At 41.5% G+C, this 27,078-nt stretch overlaps 1 protein-coding gene across 1 annotated transcript in view; it reads right to left on the reverse strand.

The window, feature by feature from the left end:
* Window positions 1-27,078, reverse strand: part of RNF150 (ring finger protein 150) — a 125,760-nt gene that overhangs the window by 50,814 nt on the left and 47,868 nt on the right. The window contains exon 2 of the mRNA XM_074823713.1: window positions 3,866-4,116. Within this exon, the coding sequence (XP_074679814.1) occupies window positions 3,866-4,116 (251 nt within the window). The remainder of the gene's footprint in view (window positions 1-3,865; window positions 4,117-27,078) is intronic.

Consider the following 27,078-nt stretch of genomic DNA (forward strand, 5'->3'; position numbering starts at 1 on the left):
TCTGACACACTGACAGGGCTGGTTTGCTATTTTTTTTTTTTTTTCCTCTTAAGCCTGTGTCTTGGCTGTTACAGTGCTGAGACAGCAAGTCACATTTTGCTGAATTATCTTCAGAATTTAACTTGTCATGTAATTCCAAACTGCTTTCAATTAGCTCTGCAACCTGATGTCTTTTGATGCAAACAATTCCCAGAGTCTTTCACAGAGAAACTCTCTCATCTTCAGGAGGGCTCCAGGAACAAGCCGCTGAGGAAGCAGATTACTTATGCTTTCCTTACACAAATCTATCCTCTTCATATCAAAAGGGTGTATCATCAGGGCAGCCACCTACTTCCTGGACATCTTGTTAGGTGGGAAAAAAAAGAGGAGGCCTTGGATTTTCATCCATGTGAATAATACTACCTATCTTCTACTTCCACATGCATCATACAGTCATCTGTGCTAGAGATACCCTTAAAAATGAAATGTATTAAAATCAAAATTGAAATCTAACCATATTTGTAGCTGACACCCTTGGCTGCAGGTGCACAAGTCCATAATGGAAGACAGTTTTGTGCTCCACTGCATTAATTCTCAGCCACATTGGGACGAATGGGCCAGGGCATTCAGCAAGAATCCTTGAAGTCCTGATTCTCTGCTCATCAAAATCAGGCACCTAACTGGAGCAAGCTGTGTCTTCATTCTGTCACATGAACCTGGATTTTGCGTACATGGTGAGGAAGAGTAGTGGCTGAACATGTATGTGCTGTATGTCCAGGTTTTGTGGCACTGGGAAGTCACAGGAAGTGATTCCAGGAGATTCTTCAGTCTTTCTAGCTGTCTCTTTCACTAGCTGGACTCTAGATAGATAATTAAATCAGTTCCTTTTGGGTTTACTGCTTGGTCAGCAATTTATGCCATGTGCAAGAAGGGAAGTGGAACTGGAAAGGAGGGTCACCGTATAAAAGAGAACAAGGAGGCAAAGGTGGTTATGAGGCTTGACAAAAGGACACACAATGTTTTTCAAGAAAGGAAGACATAGTTGCAATGGGTCAGCTTGGAAGAGACAAAATGGAAGATGATTTAGGGAGACTTGGAGAGACCAAGAAAAGATGTTCAGAAATCTTGCTTTCATGTAACAGTGCAACACCCCTCCTGCTTGAAGAGAACGGCTTTTTCTGCCAGTCATATTTTGCAGTCAGCCACACTGTCCCATTCCCTCAAAACGGTGCCCAGACTATCAATCCAGAGGAGGCTGAACGGCTCCTGGTAGGAACTCCAGTATCAGCCAAACCTAGGAAGGGCAGGCATGGCAGAGGTTAACAAAGAGGTAGACATAGGTTCTTATTTGACACAGAAAACATAGGTCCTCCAAGCCCCTGTTTTAAAACTGTGGGATTTTAAATCATTCAGATGTCAAAATTAATACAAGCTTTTTAATTTTTTTTTTTTTTTTTTTCATTTTAACTGAAGTCTAATAAATGAGTCACAGTTTTTCACACTTTCAGAACAGGGCAGTCAGTCCACACAGTCAGATTTTAACACAATGCAGGGTAGGAACTGGTAACACAACTTTCTCTGAACAGGCCGGCTGGCTCCCCCTTCATCTGATGCTCTGTTTATCCAAAAATTTCAACCTTCGGATAAACTTTAGCCCGACTACATCAAATACAAATAGAAGGAAGCATCTTTCCTAAAGCTGGCCAGCAATGAAGGTAGTTACAACACATGCAAGGCTTTCCAATAAGTAAGCACAATACCTTCGTAAACACATGCAAGTTATAATGTCAAAAGCTTTTGAGCACAATGACAAAAGAATTTTGCTCCAACAAAGCAACACAGTTTTTCTTGTATGTATCTGAATATCCAAGATACTGACATAGAACTTTGTGATCCCATCCTTGTGCTACAAGAAAATGTGTCAAAAAAACCAACCAACAAGCAGAACTTTAGGGGAAACAGAGAGGAACCCTTATGAAAAGGGTAAGAGCAAGATGAGCTCTTCTAAACTACCTACATTTTTATATTCCATAGGCAGGACTAAAAAAAAAAACCCCAAACCCCAGCAACTCATTAACACAAATGGTTGAGCTTTTTCTGTATATTGCTACTGCTTTTCATAGGAAAAGAGCTAATAAAGAGATTAAGAGATGTCAGGCATAACTGGATGAAGAAAGTACATGAAGAAATCCTAGTTTGCCCCATATCTTTATTGCAGCATGAAGAAATTCTAGTTTGTCCCATATCTTTATTACAGCTTCAGCAAAAAATTAATAATAAATAATTGTTTAGGAGGCATGTTTGCTTCTTCTTCCCAAGAGCAGAACTAGTATAACAACAAAGTTATTAAAATGTCTGCACAGGACAACTGTTTGTGCACACATTAGTCTTGTCAACCTTTGGAAAGAAAATGCTGAAAAGGAAATCTCCTTGAACATATAAACCTATCAATTTGAAACTATAGCATATTACCTGAATGAGCTTCTTATTTTGCTGGGCTTCATGTTTATGTATGTCTATTTACACTGCTAATCTGCCTGTATAATTACTTGATTGAAAGCACACTTACGGTACTCACATACATAAATTAGGCACACATGTGCTTTTGCAGCCAAAGCATCTAAAAATTATCACAACCCTTACAGTCACAGCGAATCTGCTGCCAGTGATGTTCAAATTCCAGCTGGGATAGTCTCATTCTTGCTATCCAAAATTTCATACTGTATATTTAAAAGGAAAAATATATTCTTTCTGTCTGTAAATACAGAGCAGCTGCTCTCTATCTCAGAGGATGCCTGAATTTCAATGGGGGAGGGATCCCTATACATTAAGTATACATTACAGAGTGTGTGGCAGTAGTTTTCTCTACAAGATGATTATTAACACTCTCAGTTTTAATTTTTCTGCAGAGCAAGCAAGGCAACCCTCCCCCCTGCCCTGACAGTAATTTATTAAGGGTCCAGAAACAACTCTGAATTACAGGGCATTTTTTTCCCTGCAGTAAAACAGTTATCTTCTCAGATTTCATACATTGATAACATTTTCTACTGTACCATTAGAATGAAATGTAGAAGCCTCAGCTTCACAGTTCTGCTGATGCCAAGATAGTTGTATCCAGACAAGAAAAGATTAAATTTATCATTATCATTGCTATTATTATTCACTGCTGAACTACCATAAAGATGCACAATGCTTTAAAAATCCAGAGGGCCTCAGGACCTAGGGCTCATTCCCACTGCTGTTGACTACTCTCCAGCTCTATAGGTTTTGCGTCTCTTTCAGGGGGTTTGGACAAGATGCCAAAACCAAAGGCAATGTTTTAATAATATTGGTGGCTATCACTACAGCACTTATATATTCAGTGATCATTGTCAAAAGAACAAGGACACCTTTGCCTTTCAAGCCCAAGACCCTTCTAAAGAAGTATTAAATTGAAAACACCTTCTGCTCCTTTTTTCTGTCTTCACTTATTGTGAACCCTTGTTTCCACACATTCACATACTTCACTCTATTTCAGTCACCATTTTGATCTCAAGAGTCATTAGTTATACACATTTCTACATCACTTGGCTATATGTACCAAGGCAATCTTTTTACTAATAAACGTAACCAACTTTCTATTTCTTGTGTGTTTTGCATGGGAGAAAAAACCCATAATACATATATGTGTTTATTTATTAATTTATTTTTTCCTGACTCCCATCTATATCAACAGAAATCCTGGCTTTTCCCAAGCACAGGCATTTTTATATCTGCATTCCTTTCACTTCCTTGTTTTCAGTTTTGGTTTGTCTTTTTTAGCAGACATTAACAATTTCCTCAACTTTTAAGCTGAATCCCTTGGTGATTTTTTGAAAACGCAAACAGCCATTCCATCACTGCTCACCTGATTTCTGTCTCTGGCATTTGCGTAGCGGAATCGCTGGATGTAATAGAAGACCAGCCACGCCAGTGAGATGATCATCAGCACAATGAAGGAGATGGAGACAAAAACCACAGAGGTCCGGCTGACATACTTCTGCAAGTTGCGTGTCCCGATGGTTATGTACATCATCACAGTAATGTTCCTCTCCAGGAGGCTCACTATCTCTTTTCCTTTGGGTTCAGGAATCATTATTGCTACAACATCTTCTAGGCCTATCAGACAGGAGAGAGAGAAAAGAAACTTTAAGTAAAACAAGTGATTGCCAAAAGGCAAAACAGTGACAAAAAGGCTCTCCCCTTTCTCCTGCTCTCCCCTCCTGCTTACCAAGGGGTAAATCAGATGGATCTGGTAAAGGTTTCAACTGGAACCAGTTACAGAGAGGGTTTCTATAAACTAATCTCAGTGAGATACGTAAAATGTGTTTCATGGGTTGACATAAACACAGATTTCCAGCACTACTTATCAAGAGGATATTTGCTGTAAGCACTGCAGAAAGGGAGACATGCTGCAGCCAGCATCCTGCTATCCAGCACTCCATGCACATTTACCATAGCCCATTTTGCAGGGTCACAAGTCTGTGAGAAAAGCCCCTCCAAACTCTGCATTCAGATCAGAAATGCTTTCAATCACAGATCCCCACATGGCTTCACCACCTGAAGGTGCTGCCTTTGCCCGGGGCTGGCAACAGGAGAAGCCCGCAGGGACAAGAGCAGCTCGACATAGTCCCAGCTTCCCCGCTGCCCTGTGCTGACGGAGGGTCCTCACAGCCTGATGTCTGGGAGCCCCTGCTGGGAGCTGGACTCGTCAACCGATGCAAAGTTTAAAGTCAAGAGCACTGTTTTATTCCACAAAAAAAACAGACACAGCCCAGATCAGTCCCCAGAGCAGTTTGCAGCATGGCCCCAGAAGGATGCGAGTCACCACAGCTGAGGCAGCGAAGGGGTGTCCACTAATGGGATGGGGCAAGGACTTCCTACAGTCCTGGCAATCTTTCTGAAGCCATGACCCTGTGAAATGGGCCCTTCACCAATCTATCAAGCCTTAACTCTGCACCAGTTTTCCTGTCTGTACAGTGCTGTTTCATTTTACTTGCATCACATGCTGCTGAAACTATTTCCCTTTCATAATTTTATGTCCCCTATGTACATGATAAATATAGTCTGAAAATATCTGGGATTGGGCAGCTTGTTAAATGCCTTTTCAGGCTTTTTTACGGTTTAATATTAGGGATATTCTGTTCTTCCACTTCATCAAACAAGCATACAGACTATTTTTACACGTAAGCTATGCTTTGCAATAGTCAAATCCTGAATTATACTAAGCAGCTAAGGACAACAGGATGTATTTTAATGTAGAAACATGCTAGAAACAACAGCATATGAAATAATCACAAACTGGCATTTAGAAAGAAAGGTAGAAACTGGAGGTGTCTGAAGTCAGAGAGACAATGCTGGGGTGGAGTTTCAGAATTTCAGCTGAAAACCCAGGAAATCAGCCAGCATGTTGTTAACCCCACAGCTACCTGTATTTGGACTGTGGCAGGAGGACAAAGCACTGCCTGCCTCGGGACATTCGTGGAGGTGGGGAGGGATCGCTTGGTCACCAATGGAGACATGAGAGGACAACTTGCATTTCCAACAGCATCCCCTTCCAAGCTGATATCCAACCCAAGCTTCACCGATGCAGCACTGTGACCTGGTCCTCGTGGTCCAGGTCAGACATTTCTCTACCAAAAACCCCTGGGAGGTGTAAACCAGGTTTTCAAATGTATTTAGATACTAAAGACCAGGAGGTGTCTAGCAGGATTTTGGATATACTAAAGCAGACAGGTGGGTGGTGGTTAGTGGAAAACACTAACCATGGTAGAAACTACCAAATTCTGCTGGGTGCCTGGATCAATTGGAGGTACTGAAATAGCTGTGACAGACTGTTGCTATTCACACACGAAATATGCTGCAAAGCTGGGAACTGAACCCTCCCTCTCTCAAGTTCTTGGAGTAGAAGTGCAAAGACCACCACTCTTCCTCTCATGAGACTTTCCATTGTAACACTTTACTGCTTATGAACAGGCCAGTCAGTGAATAGGGGGAAACCAATAGTTTGGCTGAGTCAAGAGTTTTAGATATCCCTGATAGGAAACTTAACCTTTCTGCTGGTACTCTTCCATAAAGCATTAATTTTCAGCTATTTCCCTTTATTTGTCTAGGAAGAGCCTACTACCTTCAGCAGCCAAGATAAATCTACCTTTGCAACTTTTCTGATACCTGTTTATTACAAAAGGCTAATGCAAACATTACCCTAACAGCCTAGGGAGAATTTGCCAAGTCTCAAAGTGGCTGAGAAGGGCACTGGTGCCATGCCAGTAATTTTCCTGCAGTCAATAAGACAAATTGTCTGGAGCAGTGCTTAGCTGTACACATGCCTGTCTTTGTTCTCCTCCCTTTCTTTAAAGAAAATAAAAATTTTAAAATCACTCTACAAGAAAACCAAAGCTACCACCTCACACATAGCCAAAAAGTACCAACAGTGAAAAATCCCACAGCCAAAAATACTGAAATTAATTTCATCAACTCCTCTCAAAAACCACCATTCTGACCCATCCAGTTGTCCAGAACAGACCTCTAACATCATCTTCAGTACAATCTGGGACACTGTATAAATGATGTTACCTGAAAGTCTATTAAAACAGGAAATATAGACAAAAACATTTTCAATAGAAAATATAGGTGGTATCTTAACTGTTTAATTATTTTGAATCTTAAATTTCTTTAAAAACATGTTTAATTCAACTGAATATAGCTTACTATATTTCTGGAGAACTATAAATAATGGGCACAGGCCAGATATGACATGATGCAAATGAATCACATTCAATTCTTCAATTATGAATTTAATATTTTTGTAATAATAAAACAAGCACCCACAGGAATGTCCTACCTTTCTTTAATAGTAAAGTAATGAAAAGAAAGAGGAAAAATTCATGATTTATTAGGAATTGTTATTCCTCTTTTTCATCACCTGCCCTTTCTGGCTTCAATCCACGGTGGAAACATAACTGGTTTTGAATAGGAGTGCAGTCACACACCTCCCTTCTCTGCTCTCTCCTCCTTACCTCTTTCTGCTAGGATGGTCTACTGCCACCTTGGGCCCAGAGCCTTTTAAGATACTTTAAAAAACACAAGATACTAAGTAAATTGCCATGGATATACACTAAGCAAAACTGCATTTAGAAATGCAAAGTAGCAGACATGGCTATTGCAAGAGGAAAGCAGCTGCTTTTATTTATTCAAATCCTTAATATATTCAAATTTCAGGCTATCTGGTTATTTTCTTGGAAAGCATTACCATTTGTAATGAAGCATTCTTGCAAAAAAATAACCAAATCAGCAACAAATAATAGGATTTTTTAAAAAACATTTTATTGAGTTTATGATAATTTTTTCAAGGCACTACAGAGAACGCTATTTGATCAATCAAGTCATTAAGTTTTTACTCTCAAATATGCTCAATATTGGGAAGAAAATCTTACAAAAAGAAAGATAGAGTAATTTATTTCCCTTTCCTCCCTTATACAACAAAATGTATTCTCTCAGCTTCAGTATCTAACGACACAAGAAGCTCTGACAAACATGAAAATTAGACACATTAAAGAAGGGAAATAATGTAATGAGACAGCAACGTTAGAGATGCATTTCTACGTACAAGTACACGTTTGTTCAACAGACTTCAAAAATGAGAAAGTATCTGGTAATATGTACTGATGCTTCTCTGGTGAGTTAAATGTTAACGATGCCTTTCATTAAACACACCCACAACGGTAACTGCATTTTGTGGCACTCTTGTTACCTAACACATTTCTTTCCTTTTTCTGGCCAAGATTAATGCAGAGTTTGACATGAATTTTTAAGTAGCTGTCAGGGTGAATCAGAGATTCATAAATGAAAGGTATTCATGCTGCAGCGAATGGATTTTTTTTCTTCTTTTTTTGGCTTAGGAAACATTCAGCATATCAGCGCTCTCTCCTTATGAGCCAATAACAAGACAAGTAAGGTAGAACTTACAGGTATTTGGGATGATTTAAGTCACTTTAACTTGCTGAAGCGTATTCGCCTAACCAAATATTACTGGGTGGAGAAAACGTGCTGTCAGTCTTCAGGCAGCTATTCTGCTTCTGGGCTCTGCATTGCACGGCATTATGCAGGCAGGCCATTGGCACGGTCAATGGTGGGTGTTGGACAGACCCGGGCATCGCTGGCTCCAGAGGGGCCATGCTGGAGAGCTGTGGAGAGGCTCAGCTTCCTTCCAGTCACTGGGCCAAGCGTGTAGCCCTGTGGCTAGTCCATCGATGGCACAACAGCCACACCAAGCTGCGGCTACTTCGTTCACTTACGATGAGTTGCTCTGCAATTAGTAGTTCTTCATATACTGAATCCTCTAAGCACTATACCTTCCTGTGTGGGTCATCCTGGGCTCTTCCTCACACCAGCCCGCAGGAGAAGGAGTCCCATCTCCTAATGAAGTGCCACCCCCCGACACCTACATGTGGCGGCAGATGACAGAGCTGCGAAGCAGCGATGAAGTCAGAGAGTGTTTTCAACAGCAAGATGCACACTTCGGCAAAAGACCTGGAAGACCCTCTCCAAACCCTCCTCCTCCATGCAGTACTTGGCTACAGAAATACATTTCAGCTGGGATGCTTTCATGCAAAATTGCAAACCTTTTCAAGTGCAACAATCTATTCACTGGTGACGGAAGAAAAGAAAGACTTCAGTTCTGTAACAGTGGCTTTTGTAGAAGAAGTGAACAGATTTTACAGCCAGAAGATGTACGTAAATTCTCTACCTTGGCCACAGGCTGTGCTAACAAACCTGTGATATTTCTTGATTCTGCTCTGGGAGCTTCAGGGGTGATACTGAAAACGGTCCTCTGTTCTCCTAATTAGCAGTCAGGCCCAGCAGTGGCGGGCTGCTGCTTTAATGCTTTGACAATTTTTGATGGAGGCTCTAAAAAGCGCTATGTTTCTGACACATCTTAGAAGAGACGATTTAATCCTTCATGCTTGGCAACTGCCAGAAGTCAGAGAAATAATTAATTGCATTATTTGAATAGAATTCCAATCTGGGAGGCATATAGAGTCTTCTCCAAGATATCCTATCAAGATGTAAATAAGGATTTCTCTTAGGTTGTACATCAAAATCAAGTACTAAAGTATTTCCTCCTTTTACAGACTTTGTAACTGAAAACTCACACTATTTTAGAGTTCAGAAATTGCCCTGATAAAACAGAGTCCTGATCAGAGCCCAGGAACAGAAACCTCATAGGAGGGTGCAAGAACCTAAGCAACTCTTCCTTTACTTCTTGAAGAAATAATTTCATTCTTAGGAATCAATTTCAGTAACTAGTAGCTATTGGAAAAAAGCAAAACAGAGGCAGATCTAAACAATTTGACAGCTCTGGAGCATCCTCCCTGAGCTCAACCCGTGGTCTGTGGACCCTGCCAGCCCCAAGCAGTGTGAGCCAATTCAGTAGTGGCAATTCCTGCGAGTTCTGCAGCGCTCGCTCTGCACCAGGACTCAGTGTGCTGCCAAGCATGGCCTTGCCTTCCTGCCATAGCCCCTGCTGCTGCCTGCCTCTGTGTGAATGGATTTTACGGTATGATCTGGATGATGTGTAACATTTTTAAATAAACCTGCAGCAAAGCACAGACATAATTTTTTAAAGAATACTTTTTTTTCCCCACCTTCAGAACAGCAGCTCAGCTGAAAAATTAGTACTGAAGAGAATGAAAAGAAATCCATGATGATGGTGCTGTAGTTGTGATTGTCTAGGCTATAGCCCAGAATGGTCTGTTGGGCTATTAGAAGATACTACCTTTTGCTACAGATCTTGTTCTCTTTGAAAATATTATTGCTTAGTGTTTGGTTTCTTTACAACGAAATTACATGGGAAATGATATGTAGGTTAATCAGATGGCATTTCAACTAAATTTTAATGCCATGTAAATTTCTCTAATATTTTCAGAGTTGCAACAAGGGTTCTGAGTCTTTAAGACCATCCAATAAGAGTTCAATCCCAGTTCTTCTGTTCCATATAGTGCAATTATAAATTGATCAGAGTATCAGCTGTTACATATTTTTCTCCCTTAAAAATAAATATAGGCTTAAACTACACTTTTGTGAGCTCAAAAATTACTCTGGAAACCAAAGCAATATTTTAGAAAAGCTGATTTCTGAGCTGCACACATTTCAGAGACGAAGCAGTGTAATATTGTTTAAACAACGTCCTAGACTTATGTAGGCCAATGGGGAATCATTACCGGTAAGAAACCCAACTGGGTAAAAGGCCTGTTCCCTGCAGGAACTGTCCTTTATGGGGCATTCATGCCATTGGTCTCAAATTGAAGTATCAGTAAATGAGACTAAAGAAAAAACTGGCAAAGAGAAGAGCAATATATAGTAAGCAACAGTAATTCACAGTCAATACACTATATATCATAGGTGAAATGACTACAAACTGTCATTTATAATCTCTTGCATAAACCGTCTCAATGCCAGAGGACTAGAAAGGACACCAATTTCTAATGAGGTTTCATAATAGATATGGGCAACTACAGATCGGGTTGTCCAGAGTTATTTGTGAGGTTCCTCACCAAAGACTCTTAAGCGAAGAAGGCAGCTCTGAATAAAATAGGAAGTGCCTCACATGAGAAAATAAGGGGTTAAAAGACAGGATCTTGGTGTTCAAAACACCAGAGAGCCACCAACTACAAAAGACACTTGGGGACCACAAACTGCTGGAGGCTGGGAGAGTGATTCTGGGAAGGCAGGACTAAATGTTCACCCTGCGCTTATACTCTTCCCTGAGCAGCTGCCGTTTGCCATTACAAGAAACATGATGTTGGGACAGATGGACCTTTGGTCTCAAACCATAGACTTGCTTTTACGTTAACCGGGAACTGAAAGTTGAATCTCCCCCTGGAGAGAAGAAAGAGTAAGTCAAGTCATGACAGCAAAACAACAGGGCCAAAATCAGAGGTCTGATTATGCCACATCCCTCTCTGAGTCGGAGTGGGGAAACCATGCCTGTTTTTGCAACTGGGGATGAACGAGAAAGGACTGGGGCTGAGTCAGTTGGTGCCTCTTGCTTCAAAAAGCCCCAGTTTGGGCTTCGCCCAAGGCAGAAGGGTGTGCTTCTGCTGTGGTGGCAGGAGGGTGGGTTGGTGGCTCAGAGGCGTGTGCCACATACGCGAGCATAGCTGCCCCCACAAGGGTATGAGCACAGGCGCAAAGCAGAGGAAAGCAGGAGCAAGACAGGAGATGCACCCGCTGGCCCGGACAGACAGACTGCATCACCCCCTATGCCCAACATCACACCCGGGCGCTGCAGATGGGCCTGTCCACCTCTTCTCTCAGTGGCCATCCAAAAAGGGATCGCTGTCGCCAAGGGCAAGGGATCGGTGAGGTTTTGGGCAGGATTTCACCCTACAGCGAGGGAAGGCTGCAGGGCGGGATGCAGAAGCCTCTGTCTACCCGCTTGTGGGGCCTGCAGGAACTGCCGGGCCACAGGTGCCCCCCAGGCAGGAGCCCCCCTCTGCTCTCCCACCTTGACGGGCGGAGGAGAAATGCTGCCAGCTGGGAAAGGAGAGCAGGAGCCTGACTGTTCTCTGTCCCCACTGCTAAAACTGAGACACATCAGGCAGGCAGAGCTAACCCCCTTCCAGGGTGCCCAGCCCGAGAGGAAAAAATGCAGGGGAAGGCCAGAAGCAAAGACAGCAAGGCAGCACGTAGCCCTGTTTTAGTGGCTATCAAGCTACTGAAGTTATCAGAACATGAGTTTTCACCATATAATCTGTTTTCTTCTTTAGTCTAGAGCCCTTGTGTTGCAGTGACGTAGGTGCTTTCATCTCCCCCCACCCACATTTCCAATTTGTTTTCCTTCTCTGTTTAAATCAGAGATATTTCCTTCAACTTATCCTCTCCCTCATTTCCCGCTTTTCCTTGGCACTGTTAGCACTCGCCTTGGTCCTTTGCCCATCTTCCAAAACATTTAACTGTAAATCAAGTTTCCTTAAAAGGCAAACGCAGCAACCACGGAGAGAGGAGCAACACCTTTTCCCTACAGCACTTTTCCCATTTGTAAGAGGAGGAAATTCTTTTACGTAAACTATTTTCTTTTTTTTCTTAGACAACCTTATTGTCACAAAACCCTTTTCATTGCAGAAGCACAAATATCGAGTAGGATAATTAAGTGACCTGTAAAGAAAAAAGACCTACTGACGTTAATGACCGCCTACAGTATTTAAGTAACAGATACAAAAGTTATGTATTTGTTCCCGAAGTGAACAACAATACCCTCCAGCAGAGCTGTTCTCGCTTCATTTCTTTCAATGCTAAAACCAGGAGAGGCAAGATGCTTCTGGCTGTGATCTTTCCTGTGAAAAGCAGTCTCAGCCACTGTTTATTACTGTTTAGAGACAAAGAAATTTCTGTTCATGTTTTTGTAATCAATGCTGATCTTGCCAAGGCTGTAAGAGCTCAGAATATATTGACTTCCTCTGATTTTATGCAGAAACTGCAGCAAAGAAAAAAGAAGTAAAAAGCTACAAAACTCACAAAATTAAATTCAGCACGATAGCTGCATTTTTCCTGGGCTTGGTTCCCACAGTGTCAGCTCATCAGTCTGCTGAACTAACCAACGCTAATGAACCAACATGGTGTTACTTATTCACACTTAATTACAGAAAATGGGCGGTTCTCCTAGAGGTTTCCTCAGACCCCAACCCAACCCAAGGCACAAATTTTTGAGACTCTGTTATCTTAACCAGGATAGTAGTTCATTATAACTGCTAATTATTTGTACTGAAGACCTCTCTAGAAATCTCCCTTGGTTTTTAAACAATTTACACTGTTAATGGCATATGCCACTAGTTCTCTGTTCTGGAATTTGCACTGCAATGCTTTATGATTTTTTTCATGTACACAGTGGCCAAACAGACTCCTTGATGCAGGCCTTACAGCTAGGATATGCTCCAACTCATAGCAAAATATGCTATGGGGATAATTTATTAGTAAAATACAACCTTTTCAGAGTTGTGGCAAAACACACCCACTGTCTAAAGCAGAAGCTGCTTTGCGATCTTCAGTGGAATTGTGCCAAAAGAATATATGTCTTAAATAGCATCTTGCGTAGTCAGGGTAGAGTACAATGCAAATACAAGCTAGTTACTGTGCCTGGTGCTCTTGGAACAGGTATAAATATATTTTCATTTACAAATGGGGAAACTAGAGCAAGTGTGTTGAACAACTCGATAAAGGTTCTTGAAAGGTAAGGGCAGAACATCTAAATCCCAGCCTCATCCCTGACAGGAAAGCAGCACCGATACTCCTCCAACAAGGCAGGATGAATAAGCAGAATGGCTGGAGCTGCTCACAAATTCCTTGGAAAGAGCGGCAGGGTTCAGCACAGCCCTGCCTGCCCCAGGTGCCCTTCCCTCTGCTAGCAGGGCAATTCTGCAAGAGCTGGTAGATGCTGTCCTTGTCCACTCCCTGCATGGGGACACGCTGTATCCCTCCCTGGGTAAGCCCATACTGGGGTGAATCAGGATGCTTGCACAGAATATGGCATAAAAACTGTCAGCTGATCATACTCAAAATGGTTTAGGAAGGCAATACCCCTTGCTGCTTGTGACTGCTGCCACAACACACCAAACGGGGAAGTCCCGGCGGCCGGGAGGGTTGTGAGTTGGTGAACCCTGGCAAGAAGCACAGCTTCCTGCTGCAAACACCAGGCCAGCTACCTCTGGCACAGCTAACTGCATCAGGGGCCCGCAATTCCTTCTTCCAAACTTTAATTCCACACCTTGACAGCACATGAACACGTTCGGTAGAAATGCAACCTACAGGTGCGCCATGATGCATGGAATACTCAAAACGAGGGAAACAGCTGGAAGTAACTGAAGCTGTTGTCTGCATCATTAAATAACCTATATGGAATTATGTCCTGCTAATAAGAGTTATGTGCTGTTCGTGTGTTGTAAACTTCATGAACAAAGAATATTGAAAATACACAGAAAATTAGGAAGTAAGCATGATATTATACACAGGAAAAATGTAGCCAATACGGTGCAGATTAATTACAGTTTTTAATCTAAATTTAGAGACAGAATCAGTGATCTTTTTGATGTAGTGACAAATCCTGCCCATTTACTCATAATGTCAGAAAAAGTTATAAAAAAAATATTAGTGCTATAGCAAAATAAACAACATTTAACCCTGGAGAGTAAAGTAACATTAGGAACTTTCTAAGCCATTAAAAAAGGAAAAAAAAGAGAGGGAGAGAAAGACACCTATGCAAAAATCTCATTGCAACTGAAATGCCCAAGTTCTAAAACAATGTTTCAAACACTTTCAACACAGCTGAAAATACCTCTTAAACCCATGAGACTTCATCTACAACTCTGGCTGAAAACTATTCATTAAAGGAAATAGATGGGGACCAGATGAGTGTTTCTTAATCACCGGTTCTCATCACCAGTCCCCATGACTGGGACTACATCAGTTCCCAGCACAAGTCCGAGCAGCTTTAAAGGCACTGCAGCACCCATGGGCTGGTGTGGCCCCCCCGGGCACTGCAGGGCCCCCACCGTGGTGCTGCTCTGACCCCCGATTTCTCCTGCACCGTCCCCATCTCCCCCAGCACCTCGTAGGAGCAGCAGGTCACCCCACCAGTTGGCAGAACTCCTGCTGAAGGTCCTTCATCTCGGTACCTAAATTACTACTCAGGGACAGCGCGAGGCTGCCTTAGCTTCCCCACAATCCCCGCTTCGTGACTTTCACACTGACCCAAGGACCAGGCACCACGGGCTGCAGGGTGAAGGAAAGGGGACGTGGTGACACTGCCTGATGCTTCGGAGAGGCACGACCGTGCACATCCTCCTTCTGCACCATCAAACCTGCCAGAGCAGCCTTACAGGGCATCCGTTTTTCTCCAGAGAAGATGAATCTTCTCAGAAGCAGCCCTCAGACACCGTGACACGGTGCTCAACACAGAAAATCCCCAAACCAAGAGATAAACACAACTCTAGTTGCAGCCACATACTACAACTCTGGTGGCTCCACATGGGCTGGAGTGGTTTGCGGTTTAAAAAGCACAGACCACTGAAAGAGTAAAGAGCTAGAAAACAACACAGCACATCTGGTGTGGTTTTAAGCAATGCTGCTGGGGATGTTCCAGTTTAAGTGACCCTGAATTAGCTAGGCAAGAAACAGGTTTGGAGCAGCAATCCGGGAACTTTATAAAATTACTTCAGGGGATTTCCTCTTTCCTCACTCAGATAAAACTTCCCCAGAGGTGCAAAACCACTAACTGCTTTCATCACACTGTGCAGGGGGATGGGATTAAAATTAACTGATAAGAACAATGAATTAAAATGGAGCAAAAGAAAGGAAAGAGTGAAAATAAGTGGTAAAAACAAAAGGACAAGTAAGCAAAATCTCAGGCAGAGGGCCAGGAACACATCAGCAGAATGAAACAAGCCAAATCTGAGGCAGAATATCACCAACACATTGCCAAAATTGCTGAACATCCCTCAGTGCCATTAGATTTTTATGGGAGTTTTGTAGATCTCTACAATATGTGCCCTTAATCATCTCTTTTCCAAGTTGAACGGTCCCTGTCTTACTCAGCCGCTCCTCATATGGAAGCCATTCCATACCTTTGAACATAGTTTTCCATATAGGGGATGGATAGGTTTGATTAATAGTGGCACATCTGCCAACACTTTTTCGAGTTGCTGCCATCTTAAAGACTTTTCTAGGAAGAAAAAAGGCTTCAGTCATTGTGCTCAAGTCTTAAATTGTAGCCACAATCCTGAAACTTGTTCGTCACCTCTCGTTAGCGTCACAGGGATGACTGATGCCACAAGTCTTTGCACATCTGCAAAAGCAGCAGCCTAGCTTTCCTATAGAATTAGTCCTTGTTTGTTTTTAATCAGAGATAACAAAATCATTCAGAAAACTACAAAGAAATATTGAAATGTCCTTATTTCTCAGTTGAAGTAATCCTTCTCTGTATGCCTTCCCAACTCTTGGAAAAAGGCACACTCCTACGAGTCCAGCAACTGCCTCACATCTTGCCTGTAAAGCAACCTCCTGCCTGCCGGCAAGGCAGGCACCCAGCACTGCAAGTCTCCGGATCCAGGGAAAAGGGAAAGAAGTCACCCTCCACATGCTGAGGCAAGAGGAGCAGAGGAAGGAAAGGAAGGGAAACATGCAGTGCTGTGTCAGTTGCTTCCCTCAAAATGTCACCCAACTCAATTGCAGAAGGTTTCTTCAGTGCCCTCAGCCTGGTCAAGGCCATACACCAGTTTGGGGGGAACATCTGTAGCCTCTGTCTGCTTAAGAGCTATTAAAAACCCAAATGCCAGTGACTTCCTCAATTAAATACACAAAAATCAAGCAAATACCTCAAAATAGAGGGGGACATATCTTAATTTGTTTTACCTCAGACATACATAAACAGGAATAGTAAGTCTCTCTTGTTTTTGCTGGAGAGATCTTGTTTACTGGGGAACCCCATCAGGGAAACCTTCCATCCTGAGGATGGGGCAGAGTTGTTGAATCTTTGGCCTTCATTTTCAGGTGGTGTGGTTAAAAGCCACTTAAAACTGGGGACCTATTCCACATACTGAAATAAAAAAGACAAAACTAGTATAAATCAGACAAAAATCAGGGCAAAAATCGTATTATTCAGATAATAAAATTCACCTCCTTTCTCAAGAAATCAAGTTTTATTTCATTAGTCTCTAACACTGTTAGTTTTGCAAGTCTCCAGCTGTCCCTACAATCCCTTAGGGTAAACAACACTTAAAATGTCTAATGGGGGGGGGTGTGGGGGGGTGATGGAAATCAAGCAGAAGATAAATGTTAGGTCTTTCCTACATTATGAACAGGCATAAGCTGAAATAAAATTGGTTTTCAAGCTGATATAGTTAAATTACCTACACCAATGCAAACCATGTTAAAATAATTTTTAAGAACATCAACTTCAGAGAATGTGAGAGCTTTTACAGTAAAATAAAACTCCCAGGGCCTCTTTGTACACCATGGAAAAGGTCTGGGAGGCAACAAATTCCTTTTTAACTATGGTGTCAGGTTTTTCTAAATACAAAATTCAGTAACGGTTTGGTTTATATGATAAAAAAGAGACAGAATAACAGGAATAGGGACATAATTAAAAACAATTGAGACAAAGTTCAGAACAAGCCACCTAAAAATGCTGGTTTGGGGTGGCAAAGGGTTTGCTTAAGTAGACTCCTAGATTTTTGGATTTTTGGCTTGTTTTGTTTGTTGGTTTTTTTTTTTTTTTTTTTTTTTTCCCCAAGTGAACTATCTTGGTGTTAGCTAATAATCCTCTGACTGACTGATTCAACTGTCAGCTCCATAGTCTAGGGTAGGGATGATTTAACCTTGTCTGCTACTGTTCAGTCAAAGCAAATAACCAACCTGAGCCCTGACTCACGTAGCAAAAGAATGTGCGCAAGCAGCTAAAATTCTCTCTTTACCATGACAGGCTCTCTCTATACCAGTCTTTAGCAGTACCAGCAAGCTGAACTAACCTGGCTAGCGCCGTGCATTCTGCTTTTCTGCATTTGACCCTGTCTAGAAGTGATTGCTTCTAATCCCACAGAAAGGTTGGATGTTATTCTCTGCAGCTGTAACACCATCATCTTCTCTCTTCAGTGGCTGTAATGTAGTGGGTAAACGTTATCAGCTGAGAGTGGGGCAAGGTGTTCAAGTCACAGAGAAAACCAATACCAGAGCTGTGAATGCAGCTTTGGTTTCCTCAACTCACTCATGCTCTAGTCTGCAAGCCCTGCTTTCTGTCTCTGCCAAAGCACAGGGGAGAGCAATCCAACTCACTAATGACTCAACACAGAATAAGGAGTATCTTTTGATACATTAGTTCTTACTTTTACTTTGTGTAACTCCCAACACACACCTAGTAATGTTCCCGGGGAAAACCCAGACCAACCATATACCACAATAGAGCCAGTTTCTGTTCATTATATGAAATAGCATAACAAAGCAGAGTGAAAGGCAGGGGCGGGTTCACATTTCCTAATGCACAACTATAAGCAAGGTAGTGTTTCTAGGAACCAAGAAGCCAGGATGGGGAAATAAGGGGGAAAAAAGAAAAGAAGGGGAAAAAAACCCCAAGAAAAACCAAAACCAAAAACCCGAAGAGACTGAAAACTGCAAAGCAGTTTTTCTGGCAGGACAGCCAACCAAACAAAAAAGTGTCACATCAGGATGGAGTTCAAGGGTAACCTTGTGGCAAAAAACTACCATCCTGGAATTTATAAACAGGAAACAGTAAGCAGAAGCGAAGAGCAACTGAGAGGAACAGCAGAATAACGCCACTGCTCATGGCTGCAGAGAAAGCCTCTTGGGGAGACTTGCAGAATGCTGAGAGCTCGGTTTATTGAAAACAGGACCAGGAGGTGACATGATTACATGTACACACATACATATCTATATGGTATGTATATGAGAGAAAATAATGGTTAGTAAGAGGGCCTTTGCCTACCTGGAAAAAAACATAGAATCAATAGCTGGAGTCTTAAGGTAGTCTTTTCAAATCAGAAATAAATCACAAATTTTTAAACTGCGAGGGTGATTAGACAGGGAAAAAATTATTTTTTGAGGGGAGCATGTCATTTGAGCTGAAAAACCTATTCAGGCAGTGCAGGAGAAACTGACTGAAATTTAGTTATCTGTAGTAAACAGATCAGATTAGAAAAACATAAAAATCACTCTGATTTCTTAGATATGCACCCCAGCTTCTCAGAATCCTTGAAACTTAGAGATGGTAAACTTACCTGGTCTAATTTCAAGCAAATTCAGCTAATATGAGAACAAAGTTTTACAAAATATGAATTTTACTGGGTTTCTTTCCGCATGGACAGAAGTCCAAAGAAGCGTTCAGCAAGGAGATGGACATGTGTGTGATTATTCAGTACAGTCAGCAATACCTGCCATGGCAACTGTAACTCCCATTTGCATTTGGACTTAAAGTAATCTGAGTGCTGAAATGCGATTATTTGATGGGAAGTTCAAGATTGCCAGACGTTGCTGTTTACATGTGACGGTCTCACTAAAGAATTCCTTAATATTTATTATTGAGCCGGTCGTCCTTGGCTCCAGGAGCAAGACTGGAGAGGCACCACAGGCTGCACATTACAAAACACACATGATCTTTCAATAAGGTGATGTTCCAATTCGAGCACAGAGCAGAAATCCTAATTCAAAACAAGAAACAGAACAAACAAAAACAAACTGAAAAGAGGAAAAACTCTACAAATGAAATACAGGAGAAGTGTTTTTTCAGGCTTCAACTAGACGAGTGAACCGTGTGAACCCAGAAATAGTTGGCACTGTTAACCAAACCTCAAGCTCTGCAAGATACACCCACCCTTTAGCTAAAACTACACATCAAGCCTGAAAATGTTTTGAATATGCAGGCCTTCTCACAGCAGAAAAGAAAAAACCCAACACTCAACAGCATGTGAAAGTCTAAATGTCTTGGAGAAAAATATTTATACTTCTATAGAGGCACATTGTTCATCTCTCCTGATTTCACATGGAGGAAGTCACTGGAATGCTTTCTAATGCAATACAGAGAAACAATTATGCTCCAGGACCTTATGATTACAGTAAGGCCAGTTCTCCCCCCAGTGAAATGAAAGTTAAATCCCTCACTGGCTTAAAACAATGCAGAACCAGACCTTTAGTATGCAAAACCAACTATGGAAGAGCTACTGAAGAGAAGGAAACATCTATCACCACTGAAAGAGCTGGATATTTTTATTTATACACTCTCTTTAGACAACAGGTTTACTAGACTGGCTCACAGGCCTTATTTTCCTAGCACAGGATATGAGCAATTCCTATTGATTATATATGGAAGTTACAGACATCCTGGAGAAAGGGAACAGGGCCCCAAATGTCCTGGCAGGTGTAAGAGCAAACATACAGTATGCCCCAACATTTTACATGTTGTCCTTGTCAGTAAAACAGAACTGCAGCCGTCATGAAATACCTGCTTAAACAGCATCTGAAAGAATCACTGCCGGATATATGCCCTGGCTAAAACAACTCCAAAATCTCATTTCAGAGATGTGATTTCCAAAGAGTTACTTAAAAGGAGTTATAATTGTTGAATAACATTCCTCTGCAGACAGAGAAATCCCTCTTCATCTGCTTAGCGCATCCCTTTTCACACTGTCAAAAGCATGTGGGCATGATGAGAAGAAAAGGGTTATAGCTCTGATGTGCCTCTCAGATATAACATCTCTACATTTCTTTAAAGATACCATTATTTTTATGTCACTGTTATCAAATCCTATAGAGCTGTATGCTTCATAATTGAATGATACAAAGAAATTAATCTTCTTTATTCTTACACGTAATGCTTCTTAGCCTTTCAAGTATTCTCACTGGAAACGCAGACTTAAGAAAACACATGATTCAAATCAAATTGAGATATCTCTGACCACACTAGGATATGCAGGATATACACAGAACTCCATATTTCTGTTGGTATATGCTACATTGGGAAAAGAAAATCTTGTGTTTCTTAAAACCACTATTTATAACACCAGGGCAGCTAAGAGTAATCTCCTTCAGTGAAAATATCAGCCAGCAATTTTATTTCAGGCATTTTTGTTTGCAAACACTTTTACTGTATTTCTCCTGGAATTATCTTTATTCAGAGGATCTCAAGGCATTTACTAAGCAAAGGCTGGAAATGAAATCAAGAAATAAATCAGTATTTCCTGCCCCATGGGGAGGTACTCTGGACTAATCAGGCAATTACTGTATCACTCCTATCTACTACCCAGGGATTAGCCTGGTTTCACAAGAGTTTCCACCACATGGAGGAAACAACTAGTCCTCATGTAGTACTTGAAGAGATACAAGATTCTCAAAGAACATAGATGTTTCTTCCATACATCATTTGAAAACGTAAAACAAAGTCTGCAAAAAACTCAGCGTTATTCCAACATTATTGTAAAAGTCTCAAAAACATGGTTCTGTGGCTTTTATGGCATCATTCTGTGCCCACAGAAGGCACGGGAGAGCACAGAGTTACTGCCACGTAGGCAGAACCGATCGGGTACCTCTGGTGCAAGCAGCGACACAAGGCAAGGGCAGCAGAAACCAAGGAGTGTATGGTCACTCTTCCATCAAAGCTGCGTCTGCGTGAAGAGCTAAAGCTCGTGGAAAGCAAAACCGATTTCCCGGGAGCCCACACTCCTAAAGGATGATAATCCTGAGAATACAAGGATATGGCCTTTTTAATACAAAGTTACTGTATTATATACACATTTAGCAGTGATAATGCTGCCGTCTGTGCACTTGGGTGTTTAAATCCCTGTGTCATGAGACAGCAGCACTGTTAACCTTCGGTCTTTCCTACTAGTTCTTCTGATTCTGCTTAGGTACAGGATAGCTTTAAAGTAGCACATCAGTTCCATACTTGTTGTAAATGTTTTGGAGTTCTTAGTATTTAGGGCAGCGCCTCAGAGTGCCACTTGCTCACATTAATGTCAAATTTGAATAAATCCTCTCTCACTTCCCTTTTTGTTTCTGTTCACCCAGTCTTGAAGCAATTCATGTGCAGCGATTCAGCAAGTTCAGTGTTATTTATGACATGAAATGAAGGAACTTCAGAAATAAAAGAGAGAAATACCAAAGACTTTAAAGGAATTCAGTCAAAAACCAACATGCTTTATGTGATGCTTCAATTATATAAAATTTCCCCAGAAGGTGAACCTGGCAGTCTCAAAGATTGGTACATTAAAAGTTAACACATACAAGTCTTCCATGCCAAAAATATACTCCAGAAACTTAAACCTGGACAGCTATTCCAGAAGCTGAAAGAGAAAGAATAAGAAAGACCCAAAATTGAATAAAATTCTTCTCTTATCCAGACTTACGGTGGTAATTTTTTAATGTTCTTTCAACACAGCACTGAGATGCAAACAAAATATATCAACAAAGATTTCAGGTTTGTTAGTGAATTCTTTTAGACCTTCTTTCCTCCCTGCAGACAGACTACTGCTTTGCTCTGTGAAGCACTGTCAGGTTACTAACAATATAAGATGAAGTCCCATGCATATGGCACAGCCATTTCAGACAGTATTTATCCCATCTACAAACAAAATAAAGCAAAATGCGCCTAGCTTAATAAAAGATGTGCCTTTTTAAAAATCCTGATGCATTGTGAAAAACATTTAAGCCAGTAGAAGAAAGGGCACCAGTGAGTAAGAGCACTCAGGTTAAAGATACAAACCAAACCTTTGTGACCCCCAAGAACAGTTGCTTCCACCTTGAAGTGCAGAGAGATGGCCTAAATGACTTTTTGAGGTCCCTTTCAATGCTATTTTTACATGATTCTCTCAGTTTCTGGTTTGTAGCACTTACAGGCATCATGGTAGTTCCTAAAAATATTTAGTGGAAATGTACTTGCCAAAAAAAAAAAAAAAAAAAGGAAAAACCATAGTAACAATGCATTCTGCTTGAGACACTTCTGTAGATCAGTTGTTTGTGAGTTTCATCTCAAAAACTGAATATGGCAATCTAAATGTTAGAGGAAAGTAAGCAAAACATAGAAAAGTTAAACTTAGTACTCTAAACATGGGATGCCTGAGGTTGGATGAGTCAGTGCCCAGAAAAGGAAATAAAAGGGTGCTCAGGTATGCTCCCATCAAAATCAGTGAGTGGTCTGATTTAAAATGATAACATGGAATTAATGTCACCTCAACTCAGTAACAAGTTAGCTACCTTGAGGCTCTTCCTACAGTCAAAAGAGAGGAGATATTCACCCTCTGCAGATGCCTTGCTTGCGTCTTCAACAATAAATGGAGCCCACCTGACTCATTCAGGTTAGTGGTCTCACTTTTAGATAACTTCTGTTTAAAAAAAAAAAAAAAAAATGAATGCCCTCCAAAGCAATCCACCCACTGTCATTAAACAAAAATCTGTGGGAGACCAAGGAACTTGATCTCCACATACTGAAGGCTGCCCTGAACCACAAAGCTGTTCATCTCAGTACAGACTTGAAAAGTGGTTACAGAAAGCCCTCAGGGTATAATGACCACACTAATCAACACCTATTTGTTTAGAAGAAGTGAAAGACCAAGAATGGAATACTTTTTTTATATCCATAATCCGAGGTCATAGCAGAAGTGAGTGTTGTTGAAAAGACAGGTTTTGTCAAGGATCCAAAAGGGAGGTCACTAAGCAATTACCACAGTGAGTCACGCTGACCTAGCGGTTTGAAATCTATGTCAGTCCATTATATTTTCATCCCCCATATGTGTGGAGGTACAGAGACATCCAGAAATACAAAAAAAAAAAACCCAACCTGCATGCAAAAATTTAAGGTTCTCTTCAGTCTGATTTCTTCAGACTTCATTCTAGTAGGAAATATCGTGGGCAGCTTTTAAACCAGTTCTCCCATGTCAGGCAGATTAGACAGCACACAGCAGAGCACAAAGAGACAAGCAAAAGCTGACTTTCACCTAGCCCCTGAGAAACGGGGCAGAGCAGTCATCCCAAGGCAGGGAGGCCTGCTTCTGACTGGAAGCTGTAGCCTATGAAAGCTGGTGATAGCTACTACATAAAGCTTGACCGAGAGTGCTACCAAAAATGCTAAAGGGCAGTAGGACCCTTCAAACAAGACAGCAGTTCAGCTATCACACTGAAGATCTGCATCAGTGGCTTTTGCTGGGATGGTGATTCCCATTTCAGATTTAGCTGTGGAAAAAAGTGACATCTAGGCCAAATCATGCAAAATGACTTCCATGGATCAATGACATTACTCTTTAACTTGGAACAAAGTTTGTTTCACTGGAGCTTTGATTACAACATGAAGTTTTTAGAGCTCTCCATTTTGTCAAGATCCCGAGAAGAAGTTACCACAGAAGGAACTAAAACCCTTCTATCCTTATTACATGACATCTACAATGCTGGTTGAAAATAAGCCAAATGCTGCCAGGTTGTATAGTGGTAATGGCTTCTGCAATTACTAACATGTAACTGCTGGAGTGTAGCAAGTTCAGATGTTCAGGTTAGAAATCCTGACTGAGAAAGTGAATCCCAAAAGGTTTCAGAGGTTTGATAACATTTTCTTGCATTTTAGGAATAGAGGACTGCTGTATTACTTTAATGTGCTTAACCACTGTGGTATTATCAATTCCCTGTCTTGTTTCTCCCTCAGATAAGCTTCAGTGTTAAATACAGTGTTCTTCGCTTGGCTGCAAATACCTGCACGCATTAACAAGATGTCTGGATTGCAGCAAATGCTGCCCTTTTCAGTTTCCTTGTTTATTAAACCTCTCAACAGTTCATGTACATTATGTGAACCCTTCCTGGGGGATTTGGTTTTGAATTATGCATGACTCTTCACATTTCTATTCACTAATACAATGCTTTCGACATCTTTCAGTAGTTGCTTCATTCATTAACTGCCTAAACCCAACTTGTTTACATTAAAAAGTATTGTTTCTGCTCTTGCTATCCTGTGTTTTCTTCATTTTTAGAAAGGTACATTGGTAACATTGAACTGCAGCTGTCAAAAGTCACCACTTAAAAGAACCTGTTACATAAGCAAATAGTAAGTATTTACATACTCATGACACGCACATAGTTAATCTTCGAAATGTCTTTGTTTGGTGTACAATATTAGCCAAACGCTCTGATGGCAAAACCTTACCGGTTTTATTGGAGTTACACTAGTCTAATTAGAAGGAACTGGAAAAACTGACCCAAAAGAGGTAGAAACCTGGAACTGTAAAGGAAGAAGACTTTTGTAGTCCTGTATCTTGGGCCAAGGTAGGCTGACGCTGGGCTTCAAAATGAAATAAAATTGGTGGCTAAACCATGTAAGGCCACATGGGTGCTTTGTTTCAATGGGGTTTTTAGAGCAGCTTGCTGAATTGGAGGGAATGAGGGCTGGGGCTGGATACCATGTGGCACCATACAGGGTGTCTCTCCACACTGAACCCGTCAGAATGACAGATGTTGACTTAGACTGATTGACTATGATAATCAAAGAAGAGTGAAAGGGTTACATTTACAATAGAGATAAGGGTGGGGGCAGGAGTCACACATAGTGCAGACCTGAAAAATAACATGGGAAAAAAGCAAGCTCAGAGAGGACAAATAGAGGATTTAAGAACCTGGGCTGCTCCAGTCACCGCTGTTTGCCATCCTTTCCAAATGGAATAGAGAGGATGGCAGACCACCACCTTTGATCACAGACAGAGAAGGTTTATTCATCACCCTTCTACCTATTTGATGAGAAGCTAAAAATCTACCTGTATCAAAGCAGTAGCCCAAGGGAACTCTTTCCTGATTTATGGTGGCTCTCAGATTACTCACAGCCCTAGACAATCCCTGAAGCCATCACATTTGTGCATGGACACTGTGCCCTCTCTTTCACCACCAGAATCAGAGCTTCTTCCAGCATTTTGTGCCACTGATCCCTTTCAAAAGGCCACTTGGCATCTCTCAATCTGTGTTTTCAGGATTTCACACAATCTGATGTTTGTCGTGTCCGTCTCTACTGCGACACTTCTAAACACCGTGGCGAGAAGTATAGTGCAATTTATACACTCCATAGACAGAAATATCCACATACAAATAACGTGAGTATATAATGAGACAGGACACTTCCCTGCAGTGGTTAGGACATGTTTAGCAGGTCCAGCTAAGCAAATACAGCATTCCCAAATAAAATACATACACACACACACACTATGACCTTGTGACTCCACGCTGAGGTTTCCTGTATCCTGGCAAGGTTGGCTAGTTCTTGGCTTTTTCCCTACGCTGTTATTAGTTCACCCCTGTTTGTACTGGCTGAAATTTCACCTCTGTGATGTCAAAATACATTCTTACATCAGTTACACACAGACTAAAGCAAAATGCAGTTCTGGAAAAGTCAAGGTATCTGTAGTTTTAGTGCCTGCTACCAGGCTCTGATTATCTCTTGGCTTCCCCATAGCACTTGCTGCAACCTGTGAGAACTGCACATTGTCTTAATTTCATTAGGCTTCTACCTCCTGACAGTTGCTACATGTTAGTTAACGTAATTTGTTTCCCCCTTGTGAAGAGGCTTTGTGAAAGCTGAAGCCGCAGAGTCTGGATTCACCCTGCACAAACACACTGCAGTAAAAGCACTCGGGGGCCATGCCAGGGTACCCTTGTGATGTGCTCCTCAGCTGCGACAGTAATGTGGATAAAAGATAACAAAGCCTCTGAGCAGCACGTACAAGACACAGATTCATTCACTCTAATTAGACTTAGGTCTTCCCTGCCCCCCTTTATGCCACAGAAAGAGAAAAATGACAAGAGTCTTCACCACTCAGACATTATACAAACTACCAGGCACTATATAAACTGGTACTGAGGAGCCATATCAAGATCTACAGGCTAATGGACTTCACTGAAACAAGAGAGAGACAATGCAATAAACGTTGACAAAACAAGCCATATATTCCCACCTTTCCTCTAGGTGAGGAGGACATAGACTTGCTACACAGCTTGAATATGGATGGTTACATACACACATATGCCAAGAAACAGTAATTACCTGTCTAGAAAGGAAGGAGGTTAACAGTAGCATAGATCAATTCCAGCTCTTTTCAGAACTATTCTGTATATGCTGCAAAAGAAGCACACACAGACACAAAGAAAAAAGGTGACGGGATTGTGAATTTAACCACCTAGGTTTCGGTCAGTATTAAAAGGTGATGAAAAAGGGTAATCACAGCTTTATAAGCTGGTCAAGGGAGACTGATGGTGATAAAGTACGGATCTATTTTTTTCCATAAGGGAAGTCCAGGAGAAAAGCTAACATGATGAATGCGTTGGCTGTTAATACCAAGTTCCATAGGCAACAGCCTGAAATTTAATCCTACGAATCACTAAAAGGAAAATATTTGGTTGAAACAGCTTGCTCTCAGAAGTGCTCCCCCCTCCTGCCCCAAGTCTGTTCCTGAATGAGCTGCTGTGGCTCAGCACATCAACAAAACAGATTAACCGTTAGATAATCTGATGGGGGGTGGGGGGAGCTACCCACTAGCCATGCCACACTCTGCTAAAAGC

This window comes from Strix aluco, chromosome 4, assembly GCF_031877795.1.
Source record: "Strix aluco isolate bStrAlu1 chromosome 4, bStrAlu1.hap1, whole genome shotgun sequence".
In the NCBI taxonomy this organism is placed as follows: Eukaryota; Metazoa; Chordata; class Aves; order Strigiformes; family Strigidae; genus Strix; species Strix aluco.